General features: G+C 51.4%; 3 protein-coding genes across 3 annotated transcripts; all 3 read right to left on the bottom strand.

Annotated features, from left to right (window-relative positions):
• Positions 1-547: 547 nt before the first annotated feature.
• LOC111077577 lies at positions 548-6,515 on the bottom strand (the record flags this gene model as incomplete). Its single annotated transcript, XM_022371916.2, has 10 exons — positions 548-816; positions 879-976; positions 1,060-1,323; positions 1,400-1,912; positions 1,974-2,045; positions 4,866-4,986; positions 5,344-5,501; positions 5,583-5,736; positions 5,835-5,981; positions 6,273-6,515. Coding segments are annotated over 10 exons (1,953 nt in total), but the record flags the coding sequence as incomplete, so codon positions are not given.
• Positions 2,557-4,486, bottom strand: LOC111081543 (arginine kinase). Its single transcript, XM_022377633.2, is given in 3 exon segments — positions 2,557-3,522; positions 3,524-3,972; positions 4,262-4,486. Coding segments are annotated over 3 exon segments (1,407 nt in total). The 5' UTR covers positions 4,320-4,486; the 3' UTR covers positions 2,557-2,622.
• A 1,052-nt stretch (positions 6,516-7,567) lies between the features above and the next one.
• On the bottom strand, positions 7,568-12,127 carry LOC111081544 (myelin transcription factor 1). The gene is made up of 8 exons (XM_022377635.2): positions 11,980-12,127; positions 10,689-10,748; positions 10,019-10,179; positions 9,648-9,959; positions 9,395-9,562; positions 9,230-9,321; positions 8,867-9,077; positions 7,568-8,487 (listed from the first exon to the last, which is right to left on the bottom strand). The coding sequence occupies exons 1-8, from the start codon at positions 12,038-12,040 to the stop codon at positions 8,077-8,079; spliced, it is 1,476 nt and encodes a 491-aa protein (XP_022233327.2). The 5' UTR covers positions 12,041-12,127; the 3' UTR covers positions 7,568-8,076.
• Positions 12,128-12,774: the final 647 nt, after the last annotated feature.

The following is a 12,774-nucleotide window of genomic DNA, read 5'->3' as shown; positions in this document are numbered from 1 at the left end:
AATCGCAGTCTGAAGTGACAAGCGACTAATGGACAGCAAATCACAGCACTTGACTGGCAAACACGATATCGATAACGCAGCAAGGCAACATACCCAAAGCGAGATAGCGAGCACAAGTGATTGGGATCGGGACTGGGATTGGGATTAGGGCCATGGCGATCGGGCCCCTTATGAATGGGCGGCTGCTACTACACCTACTACACCTACTACACTACGCTTGTAATCCGGATGCGCAGATCTACCCCGCACCGATAGCGATTTCGATCGAAAGGGAAAGACTTCATGGGGTCTTAGTGCCAGACCTAGACCTCTTGTCTTGTCTTAACGCTGTGAGCTCTTGAGTGCCCACGGGCTTACGTGTAATCTTATCATTGCTGGCCATGCCGTGTTTACCCCTTGAACCTATCAGCGGATCACACGATCCAACCTCCAAAATGAAGAGTCTCTCGGGGCACGGGCCGATAGCAACGCGCTCGAATCATTCAAAGCGCCGTGCTCCAACTGGAGTGGAGGGAGTATCTATCTGAAATCCTTTCTTCCAGGCGTACGAGTATATTTATTTTATTGGACTACAGCGCTTACAGAGTATTCTATACATATTGCTTGACTCGAGTAGCAGCCATCCAGCGATCTTTAGCGACTCTCCTCCTCCTCTTCCTGAAGCCGCAGTATGTCCGCCTTGTTGATGAAGTAATAGCTGGGCTGACGGCCCTTCAGGTCTTTGGCGGTGCGCTTGGCCCCGTTCTGAATCAGTATCCGACTGACGCTCTCCAGGGAGTTGGTGCCCATGGCATAGTGCAGCACAGTGCGCTCCAGCTGGCGATTAAATGAATTAAAATCATTAAAAGAGAATAAACGGCAGGGTAAGTGGCACTCACGTTGTCCGTGATCTTCAGTGTTTCGGGACAGAGTTTGACCAGGTGCTGGACCATTTCCTCGGACTCCTTCAGCACTGCTATGTGCAGGGCGGTTCGACCTGCGAAGCAAAAACAAAAACAAAGAGTACTCTGCATAAGAAGGGGAAACCCTTTGCGGGAGGGAGGAAAGCATTCGGCGCACCGTAATAGTTTTTGGTTTTGATCAGCCACTTGACATTGGAGCCGGCGGTCAGCTGCCTCACTCTCTCCATGTTGTTCTCCCTGATCATTTGGTGGAGCTCCTCGCGGGTCTCCTCCAGCCCACGCAGCGCCTCCAAGAACTGGGCCAGGGCTTGGTGCTGTCGGCTGGCCACCACATCCCCGATGGACTGACCGCTCTCATCCTCGATGTCCAGGATGTGATCGTAGCCCTGCAACGCCAGTTCGTCGAAGGGTGCCACTTGGCCTGCCGAAAGAGATTCAAATGGAGTTATTCTGAAGGGCATTGGGACCGATTGGCGTGGCTTGGCGGCCGATCCTACCGATGGCAGCCTGGGCCAGGATATAGCGATCGATCTCCGCCGCATTGTTGGGCTGATTGGCCTGAAGGGAGACGTCGCGCGCGGTGCGGTATAGCTCATCGCGGTAGGTGATATCGATGCCAGACTCCTCGATGAGCGTGTAGAGTGCCCCGCGGCGATGGGAGCGCGCGCAGGCAAAGTGCAACATGCTCTGGCCGTGCTCGTCCCGTTCCTCCATGTGCTGCATGGCCAGGGCTCCGTCTGCATCCTCATCGGCCAGCGATCGGGCATCCAGCTCGATGAGATCGGCATTGCCGATGCCATTGCGACTGCTGACCAGCTTGGGATTGGATTTCGCCATGGGATTGGAGGAGGAGGAGGAGGAGGTGGTGGTGCCCGTGTGCACTTCCACTTGGGTGATGGGCTTCCGTTCGCCCATGAAGTGCTGCAGATAGCCGGTCAGATAGGCCACGGGATCCTTGGGCCGTTTGTTGGCGATCTCGGTGAGCGCCTTGATCAGAGGATCAGCCAGAGCTTCAGAAAGGTGCAATAGTTATGGCCTGATTGGAGTTTTATGTTCCCTGTAATTACTCACAATCTGCCAGATATTTGCCCTGTTCCGTCTTGAAGATGGGATTGGCCTGAAAACTCACGGACTGCGCCTGACCTGCACAAAGAGAAATCAGCATTAGACACGCTCTGTTCATCGCGGAGGGTCACACACACTAATGGGATTGGGTCCCAGGAAATCTACATACACAAAGCGAGAGGGGGAGGGGTTTGTGTGTGTGTGTGTGTGTGTGGGGGGGGGAGGATAAGAGGAGAGTTAACAAACGAAGATGCGGATGCCGATGGGTGGGAAACTCAAAACCAAACAGAACGAAACATTGCAAATCATATGGAAATCGAAACAAGATCACAATCCGAGGGGGGGGCACAGGGAGACGTACATGTACGTAATACGTATGTAGGTGTAAACTCAATGTGGAACTTACGATTACGGAATTTTGGAATGTGTGCGGCGTACGAAGCTCAGCGTAAGCGGAGGAGTAGGTGGATCTGATCTATTGTATTGATGGCAATTGGCAATGCTGGGCGTACAAGAGCAAGAGTCGATCAAGTTGCGATCTATATACGAGTATATATATATTTAAAGATAACATTATGTAGGTACGAGTACGGGTACGGGTACGGGTACGAGCATGTATGTACATTGGGGGATTGGGAATTTGGAGGTGGGGCATTCAATTGCGATCCACAATGCTGTTCTTCTTGCGCTTGAAGATCTTCACCAGCATGGTGGCAATGTGCTTGGAGTTCGTCAGCGACATGTCCTTCTCCAGGGACAGGATGTTGGTGACGGCAGTGCAATAGTCCTGGAACAGCACGTACTCGGCAATGCCCATGCTCTGCATATTGATGAGCCGCACCGTCAGCTTGGACAGGCGGTTCGTCACCATGCTGAGGCCCCGCACGGAGCACAGGTGCCGCAGGTTGTCCATCTCCTTCATCAGATTAGGCAGCTTGACGATTGTCGTCATTTTGAGGCCCGTGCCCAGGAAGGCTGGCCGCGACTGCAGATAGCCGAGCAGGTAGCTCTCCTTGAAGTGCAGCTGCGTCTCCAGATAGGTGACGGCTCGTCCCACCCGCGTATAGGACGCTCCCATGTCGCCCGGATCCTTGCTGCTCGTCGTCGCGATCACCCGCAGGTGCTCCTGGCAGTTCAGCCACACGGCCATGTTGTGGGCGGAGTTGACGAAGACGCCACGGCCGTACGGCCAGAGGGCGCCATTGAAGGCCGTCGACTCGGCTGCCTGCACCAGATCCTTGGTGTCCAGCAGGGATATCATCAGGCCCAGGCTGCTGAGCATCAGGGCCACCTCCGAGTCGGGCTCGAGCAGCTCCGTGAGGGTGTAGTAGTTGCCGGACTCCGTCTCCCCAATGGCATCCGCGAAGCTGGTCGTGAATATCTTGCCCATCATGAGGCGCTCGGCCTGCTCCAGCTGGCCAATGGTCAGGTTGAGCGGCAGCTCCAGCTGGTCGAGATTGCGCGACGCCTCCACAATGCAGCGCGTGACCAGCAGCGACTCATCGTCGTAGACGAAGGCGGCCGTGTTCAGCCGATCCCCGTTCTCCATTGGGAAAGAAGGCGAGACGCGGCTGCGGCTTGAAGTCGGCGTCGATGCACAGGCAGTGCATGTCCTTGAGCAGCGGCACCAGGAACTCCTGGAACACCACAAACACATCAAAGTCCGGTGCGATAATGCCATAATTGATGTCCTCCTCCAGGTGGCGGGCCTTGGACGTCTTCCGCATCGCCGGCCACAGCACATCGAAGAGATTGTGATCGAGCCGCGTCTGGCGGCGCTTGATCTTCTCGTAGACGGCACGCTTGAGGAAGCGGCTCAGGAAGCTCGTCACCGACAGCTGCAGCGACGAGGTGGCACTCACTGGCTTCCTGTGGGCCAAGGCCGAGGCCGTGCTGCCACTCAGTAGCTTGCCCGACTCCGCTATCACGCTGTAGCAGCGCTCCAGGGTCCTCGAGATCTCACCATCCTGCAGCTCTCGCCGGGCACTGTGCAGATCGTCGGGTACTGCGGCGTGTGTAATTGGGTGTAATTTGATTTGGATTTGATGATTATCATTTAACACATACACACAGCGCACACCAACACACACACACACACACACACACAGCAAGAATGATGAACACCAAAGCATGTACAGACACTGATGCGGAGACGAGCACGAATGTGGGTGGGTGGGGTGGTTGTGCTGCAGAAAAGGCGGGCGGGCAGGTGCTTCAGTGGATAAGTAAACCCCCGAGTGTGTCGGAGAGTGTCTGGTGAACGGTGTACAGTGTGCATGGTGCCTCGTACATACCAAATAAATCATCAATATTGCCAATGATTTCATTAAAAAATTCACGATTTGCCGCCATTATGAGACGCAGAAAACGAGAACGAGAACGAATAGGAGTAGGAGTCCAAAATAGTTGCTTGCAGCTCGCGTTGCAACTGAGAAGCAGGCACGACTACGCGGGCGAGTGTGTGACTGACTATTGAGCGAAGGACGAACGATGTGTGCTGCACGGTGCGACTGAAAATCGATGACTGAATGCTCGGCCAGGGCCCGCTCTGTGTACAGTACACACCCTCACTCCATTAACGAGTACGAGTACGAGTACGAGTACGTACGGGTATTTGACATGGCAAGCAAACGTATTTAATTATTTTGGTTTACTTTTAGTGGGTGTAACTGCCCCCTGTCTGTGTGTGTGTGTGTGTGTGTGTGTGTGTGTGTGTGTGTGCTGGGGGTTGGGGAAACCGAAGGAAAAGCCACACAAAAGCAAATAAAAATTGAGTGCTATTTACTTGTGCTATGGCATGGTGTGAGCAGCTGCAGCTGCTGCTGGTGGACACACAAATTCAGGTCGGGCGCCAACCCCCTGTCCCTGCCCCTGTCCCTGCCCCTGTCCCCGTCCTACCTTGATCGTTGAGCAACTGATTCTCGAGCTCCTCGGCCCCAAAGAGATTGAGCAGCTCCGTGTAGTTGAGGATGTCCATCGCCTTCTCCTTGTCCAAATAGAACTCGGCCGTGTGGCCCAGCTGCGTGCCACGTGTGAATTGAGTTTTAAATATTAATTAATTGACTTTTGGCCTATCATAAATTTATGGCACACAGACGAATGTACTGTGAAAAGGTGAGAGAGGGAGAGAGAGAGAGAGAGAGAGAGAGACAGAATGCCCCTTGTCCCACTTTCAGTTTTATTTTGAGCACAGTTTAAAGTGTCCCCACAGCAGTTGCTATTTTTCCCAGTGCAATGAATATTTAAAGCAGGTATTTCTGATCTGACTGACAGGAGTTCCCCAGTTGCCCAGTTCCCCAGTTCCCCAGTTGCCAGACCCAATTAGCGATAGTTGATAAATGGCTCGCCTCGGATCATCGCCTCCCTGCCCACTCACCTTGTCCAGTGCCTTGGGATTGCCGCCCAGCTGCAACAACATGTTGTAGAAATGGCCATTGTCCTTAATGGTGGCTGCATAGTGGAGCGGCGTGCGTCCGTCATTATCCGTAATTGTCATGGTCTCCGGGAAACGCGAAGCCAAATACCGAACGATGTCTACACCGAAAAGCACCAAAGAACAGGGAATTTAAGCTTTATGCTGTGGAAGAGTTCGAAGTTGGAAGTTGGAACACCCACCCGTGTGTCCAAAGAGCACGGCCACGTGCAGGGCGGTGGAGCCATTGGGGGATATGTCGTCCTTTGCAATGGCAAACTTCCGGCGATCCAGTGCCTGCTGCAGGGCCAGCAAATTGCCGTCACGTGCCGCATCGTGCACGCGATGGATTTTCTCCTGTCAGAACAGCAAATGCAGTAGTGCAGTAATTAGTGGCTACTCCATCCGGCCATCCGGCCATCCGGCCAATCGTTCCACCACTTCCTTCCGCTTACCATGTAGCTGGGCACGTTGTTGAGAAAGGCCTGTATCTCCGCCTCCTTGGACTTGAGATTCAACAGACTAGCGCCCTCGCCATTCAGCACGATCTCGGCCAGCTGCTCCAGGTCCCCGGACTCGATGATCTGCTTCATGCGTGCCTCCTGCGAAGGGGAGAAGCAACACCATCATTCACTTGGGGCATTGACCGCACACAGACACAGACACAGACACTCATTCGGTGCGTAGTCGAAAGCGTAATTAGTGTCACGTGTGAGAGAGTAGAACTGATGATGGATGGCAGTGGAATGGATGGCAAATGATAAGAGCAAACCCAAAAGAAAAGCCAGGCGAGAACACCAGCAACAGAATAGAACAGAACAGAACAGAACAGAACAGAAGAACAGAGAAACAGCGCTTGAATAGGAAAGATAGGAAAGGATTGCATCGTATACTTCATCAATTGCAGTTTGAGACTGAACTGTATAATCCTCGGGCGCGCCCTGCACAAAGCCCTCGATGGCCATGGCCGATGTCAGCGAATCGTTGCCATCCTCATCAGGTGCCGTTTCCGTTTCCTGTTCCTTTTCCGGTTCCGGTGGTGCTGCTGTTGGTTTTCCTCCTCTTGACTGCTGCGACTCCTCCATGGGCTGGCTCTCCTTTGTGTCTGGCGCTATCACATCCTGTACAAAGGGTTTTTAGTGTTTTATTTTTCGAAACTGTCTGTCGTCTGTCGATTATGGCTAAAACGTGCAGTTGATGTGAACACGCAGACAAAAACAGGACAAAAACAGAACACAAACAGAACAGGTGGACAGGTGGACAGGGACTACGTAAGTGCCACTACAGAGTGACAATGCCAGCGCCGCTGACCCATTGGCCCATTAAGTAATATTTCCATCAGTAAATTAAAGGCCACTGCTCGTATGCGTAATGTTACGCATACTCCCTGCTTTCACAACAACAAATTGCACAAATTGCACCTGCACTTGCATTACTTCTATTGAAATTCAGCAACGCCCCCCACAGTGCCATTAAGCCTACTAGCTCTAACCCCTAACCTCTGGGGAAAACTTGATTATCCTTAACAAATGGCTTGGTTGGGTGGGCAGGGGCGTTGAGGGACTGCAGCAAAAATATAGCAATTGGATATATATCATACGAGCTTATATCATACGAGTACGAGTATATCTAAATGCCTGCAAACTGAAAATGTTTTGACGTTTGCATGTTCCTTTGCCATTTGGACTCTGGCCCGGCTGCCGCTCTGACAGCTGAGCTCTGGCTCTGGCTCTGGCTCTGAGGCTGGCTCTCTGCGCGTCTTTCCGTCTCCACATGTCAGTGAAAGCGCCCATGGAGTGGGTGAGCATTATTATAAAAGTCTATAGTATAAAGTCTATCTGTGGGTAAACAGCTGCTGATTTACGGCAATCGATAGTGCCGCAAATCGGGGGCAGGACAGGACAGGGCAGGACAGGGCAGGGCAGACACTGGCATTGATTTGATCTAAGTAACTGGAATAGCGAATATATACGGATGGATGGTACACAAAAACGAATTGAAAATGAAACTGAAAATGAAACTGAAACTGTGTGGGGCAAAGGTAACACACAATACACGTACATGGGGGGGGTGGGAAATTGGGGCTTATATATATTCTATTCTTGGAGTGGGAGTGGGTGGTGCGGGGTGGTGTGGTGTGCAATGGAAACGATAAGCAAAAGACACAAGTTGCAGGTTTTGCATTCCATTTTTAATTGGTTACTGTTATCGTTTATGGTTTAATAGTATTTTTTTTTGTTTACTTCGAGCGAAGAGAACTTAACACACTTTGCATTTACAAAATATATATATATGTAGTATATATGTAGGGTATATATGTATAGCTGAATAAAGAATTAAATATGTCTGGTTATATATCATTATGTAAGCTGATTGCTGCGGTTATTCATTCTTGGGCTGCTGCTGCTGCTGCTGCTGGTTGCTGTTGCAGGTGGCTCTGGCTGTTGTTTCTGCTGCTGCTTTGTATTGTTGTTGTTGTTGTTGTTGGTGTGGAAAACAATTAGAATGAATGGAAATTTGGGGTGCCTGCTGCAGTTGATTGACTGATTGATTGTTTGATTGATAGGATAGTTGGTTTGCTTTCATTTTACAGTTCACATTTGAGTTCGAAAAGTGTTTTGTTTTTTGAGCGATTGAACGGCACACACAACATACGGTACGGTGAGAGAACTACAAAACATGTTGCACGCTGGACACCTAAAGCACGCCAAAGTGTACCTCATCATCGTCATCGTCATTCTCTTCTACATTATCCAGATCCTGGGAATCCTTCTGCTCAGTCACTGGTACCGGCTGCTCCACCTCCACCTTCGCCTCCGCCTCGCTGATCTTTGCCTCTTCAACTGCTGCCTCTGGCACTTCCCCTTCTGGTTCCGTCTCTGGCTGCGCCTCTTCAGTCTTTTCGTTAACTTTTAGCTCACTCCCAGTGGCAGGCTCCTGCTGCTGCTCCGGCTCCTGCTCCTGCTCCTGCTCTGTGGCAGCTTCTTCGTGGTTTGCCTCCTCGGTTGCAGCAGACTGTTCCTGTTCCTGTTCCTTCGGCTCCTCTCCACCCTGGCCAGCAGTTTCTTCTCCTCCTTCCTTACCGCCGCTTACAGCGCTTGCAATATTCTGTAAAAGTAAACAATTGTCGACTGATTGCTTTCCGAGTGGTTCAAAGGATGGTTGTTGGATTCTACGATTGAAGATCTCAGCCTTCGGTTCATTGTATGTACAGCGGCGAAGGACTTGAGAGGTCTAAACAAAAAGCGCAAAGATAGTTGTAGAAAGTGGTGAAGGGGAAAGCGAGAGCCGACAATGGCTTACTTTCACAGAGCCCCCCAGCCCCGCCCCGCTACGACCCACCGCGCGTCTTCCCACAAAAGCAAATCCAAGTGCAACACAGAGAAAGCGCTTGGGGGGAGTGTGCAAGCAAAGACAAACGCAAAAACGAAAACGAAAACGAAAGCAAACGAAAGACTCAATCCGCAAGCAAAAAGGCAGCACTTACCTCCGGTGTCGCCTCACTGTCGCCTTCGGTGTCGCCTTCGATGTCGTCGCCATTGATGTGGCCATTGTTGAATGTGGCCGGCGTTTCCGGTCGGCGCTGCAATGGCGGCACTTCTGCCGGCTCTGGCACCGTATCCCCATCCACGTCCACCTCCACCTCCACATCCACATCCGCCTTGGACAAATCATCTTCCTCATCATTGGCACTTGTACTGCGGTTTCAAAATGCAAAAAATTGTCTCTCAAAGCCATGCCCCACACGGAACGCACAAATCAAACAAAAACTGAATGCAGCGCAGCCAAAACTTAGCCTAAGCCATGCTAACCCTATGTTAACCCCCTGCCCCTTGCCCCACCTACTCACCCATCGTTTGTGTCCAGCTCCGAGGTGTTCTCGATGCTGTCGTCCAGAGACTTACGTCCATTCACAGTGGGGGCCACTTTAATGTCCGATTTCTGCAAATGAAAGGGATAGATGGTGGGTGTAGGGAATCCCCTCCGCCCCCCCCCCACCCACAAGCTGGCTTACCTTGCTGGCCGCATCGCCGCCGGCACTGTTGTCGCCGCTCTCATCGCTCAAGGCCTCCCAGTCGGTGGTGCTCTCGGGGGAGACACGCGGTGCCTCCGGCACATAGACGAGAAAGGCCCGCTCGATTTCGTGCGGCTTGTGGCGGTAGTACGAGGGTGTCTTCATTTTCTGTAAAAATTGCCCCCGAATGAATCATTTTAATTGTTTGTATAGGTCGGATGGTTAGTTGATTGCCACCCCCCGCCCCACTCACATAGTCGAGGGCCTCCTCGTCACAGCCCGCCTGGGTGAGCAGGGTGTAGCAGCGCATGTTGTTTTTGGCACTGGCTGCCCAATGGAGCGGCGTCTTGCCGGTGATGTCCATCTCGTGGGCCCCCTCCGGCCAGAGGCCGACCAGATATTCGAGTATCTTGGTGTGGCCCAGGCCAGCGGCCTTGTGGATGACATTCAGGCCATTGCCGTCCTTGCAGGTCACCAGGGCGGCGGCAACGGGCGGCTCCAGTTGCGCCTGCACCGTTTCCAGATTGTTGTCGATCACCGCCTGATGCAGATCCTTGATGGCATTCTGCGGAAGCAAACTGGTAGAGCGGGAGTGGGTGGGGGATTTTTGGTGCACTGCCTCACCATGACATGTGGCACGGCGGCGAGGAAACGCTTGACACGCCCATTGTTGCTGGCCTGCTGGCACAGGCGATGTCCTTGGCCCGCCCACAGAATGCGCGTCAGTTTGCCAATGTCCTTTTCGTGCATCCAGATACGGATGGTGGATAGCTTCACCGAGAAATCTATTAGCCAAAATAACGTAGGAAATTGAAAAGGTAGAAATTAATTTCACCAGAAACAGAACCAGAAACAGAACCACCCAGCGCCTGGCCCTGCCCCTTCCCGTGCCCCTACTCTGCCACTCTCTAAGCGATTTCCATTTCATTGGCACCCCTGGTTCGTGTTTGCATGCAATTTGCCGAAAAACAAAAAACCAACTGAAAACTAAATTAAAACGAATACGAAAATAAAATGCAATAAATGCTCAAGTTTTGTGACTCGCGAACTGCACTCGGCTGCAGCTCGCTTAAAGTGGCATTACTCAAGACAATTTCCGCTGGAGAAAGTTTTCGCCAACTTGAAATGCGCCAAGGTCATCGGATCGGAGAACTTTTAAGTGGAAAGTCTGCGCCCCTTGAACAGCGCCCGGAGCGGTACTTCTGACTGAATCATTGATGTTATTTCTTATTGATGGGAGAAAATGACATCTGGAACCCGCCCCCGCCCCCGCCCCCGCCCACCAATATCTTACCATCGTTGCTGCGCCGCTTGCTTCCATTCAGGCCGCCCGTCTGTCCGTTCATCGGCATAACTGCAAGTGGATAACCAAACATTATCGTTGATTTTCCAATTGAATAATTTAAATATTTTCAAATATATTTGTACTGTGCATAGCAGAGATATACACAAACAGAGTACGACTATGTGGCTTATATTTGGCAGTGGAAAAGTCATTGCCTACTCCCTCTGCTTGATCCCATACTTTCCTGCGTTTTTCTCGTACGTATCAGAGGGGTTATTTTCTTTTTTATATTTGCGTCTGGCCCGCTTGAGCCGCGTTGGCAAACTAATTCCCGGCCACGTCGAAAGGTGTTGAATTTGGGACAGCTAGCTGGCGATTCGATTGTGTTGTGTTGTGTTGTGGTCAAGGAGAGTGCAGACCACCAGTGCCAGAGTCGTGGCAGCAGGGGAAGTAGTACATAGCAGCAATAATTGCGTCCTGTTCGCGCTCCTTCAACGTCTGAATAACGTCCATGAATAAATAACCTTTCGGTCTCCTTTGTGGCGTGTGTTACGTGCAGGTACTAAGCAAACATTTTCATTAGCCCATCGATGGGTTCGTTCTCTGTTCTCTTCTTGTGGGTGGCGAAGCCACTAACCAAATACGAGTACTACATACATGTGGAAATACTTTGAATTTCCTTTTGACCGTCACTTTCTAGACATTTTCTGTGGCACAGCAAATACCTTTAGATATATGGGGAAAATATTTGCAGGGAGTTTCAGGCAATCCTTAGAAAATTCTCATGTAAATCTCTCCTGGAGCGAAACTGTTACCCAGAACAGCCCTGCAGCTCCTTTGACCACACATTTGTGATGTGTCAAGGTCGCCTGTGGTCTATTCCTGGTCTGTGCCACACCTGAGGAACATTCCTTGTATTTGCTTTCTTTTTGTGACATGTAAATTAGTTGAATGGAATGAATCATTAGATGGGGTGGGGGGATGGATCCCTGCCACATACATATACATATACTCAGTGCCGTGGGGGTTGAGTGGCAATAAAAACTGCTCGAAAGTGCCACGGAAATGGCGCATTAGTGCTTGCCACTTTATGTGGCACCCGCTTCCCCCTCCGCCAGCCCTTGAACACCTGTAACTTGTTGAGCTGACACTCTTTTATGGCACGCAATATGCAAATTTTGGCCAAGACTCCTCCCCTCCGTCCGTACTTCCCTCCTTCCCTTGCACCTGCGTGTTGTCACCGCAATTTCCCTCAATTATAGGGAATGAATATGAATAGTTATGCGTTGAAATAACTCACCTTTGGGTGGCGATGAATGGTAATATAGGCCATGGAATCTTCTACGACGCTTCGGCGGCATCGCCAATTTATATCTTTCGATGGCAGAGTCTCTGGTTGTGTCGCAGCACTCTTACAGTCCACGACTCTTCACATTGCCCCAATCGCGATTCATTTAGCACTGCACCGCACTGCGAATGCACTCACTTCACACAACACTTGGGCACTGGAAATAGCTTTGGAAAACGGCGCACTTAGATCGAAGCGCTGCATCGACCGCTGTCCTGGTAGGTTCAACGACGTCTGAGTTGACAAATGCACACGCTCAGATGGCCAACTGGTCAGCCCTGGCCCCACATACGACTCCTCATACCACGCCATCCCAGCCATCCCAGCCATTGCGTGTGTGCATACCCAATGACTGGGGCGGTGGATGTTGATGTGGATGTGGATGTGGGATGGGCGTGTGGGTGCGCTCTCACATATGGTATGTGATTTTTGTTATGTTTTATTTATTTAGTTTACCGAATCCCACACCGCATTTCGAATGCATTCGAATGCTTTGGCTGCACGGGACCAGGACGTTGGGACGTTGCCTACTTATTGGGGCTGACTGCAGCCCACAGGCGCCGCGCCGCCAGAAAAAAACCAAAATGGGAATTCGATGAAAACAAACCAATTAGACGCGAATCGATTTTCTGATTTGGAAGGGGGGGCGAACGAGTACGGGTACTATTGAAATTGGAGCAGCACCCAGAGAGGGGCACACCGAACAGGTCACAGAGTCCTGCCCCAAGGTCCTGGCGACCGCCTGCA

Source organism: Drosophila obscura, unplaced genomic scaffold (genome assembly GCF_018151105.1).
Source record: "Drosophila obscura isolate BZ-5 IFL unplaced genomic scaffold, ASM1815110v1 contig_17, whole genome shotgun sequence".
Taxonomy (NCBI): Eukaryota; Metazoa; Arthropoda; class Insecta; order Diptera; family Drosophilidae; genus Drosophila; species Drosophila obscura.
The sequence above is the reverse complement of the archived record's forward strand: the minus strand, read 5'-3'. Positions and strand labels throughout refer to the sequence as shown.

What these genes read in the sequence shown, in the direction of transcription:
- LOC111081544 (XM_022377635.2), bottom strand. Translation starts at nt 12,040, where the DNA reads ATGCCGCCGAAGCGTCGTAGAAGATTCCATGGCCTATATTACCATTCA. An exon ending in CCATTCATCGCCACCCAAAG is followed by an intron (nt 10,749 to 11,979) that starts GTGAGTTATTTC and finishes ATCCACTTGCAG; the next exon opens with TTATGCCGATGAACGGACAG. An exon ending in ACAGTGAGGCGACACCGGAG is followed by an intron (nt 8,488 to 8,866) that starts GTAAGTGCTGCC and finishes TTACTTTTACAG; the next exon opens with AATATTGCAAGCGCTGTAAG.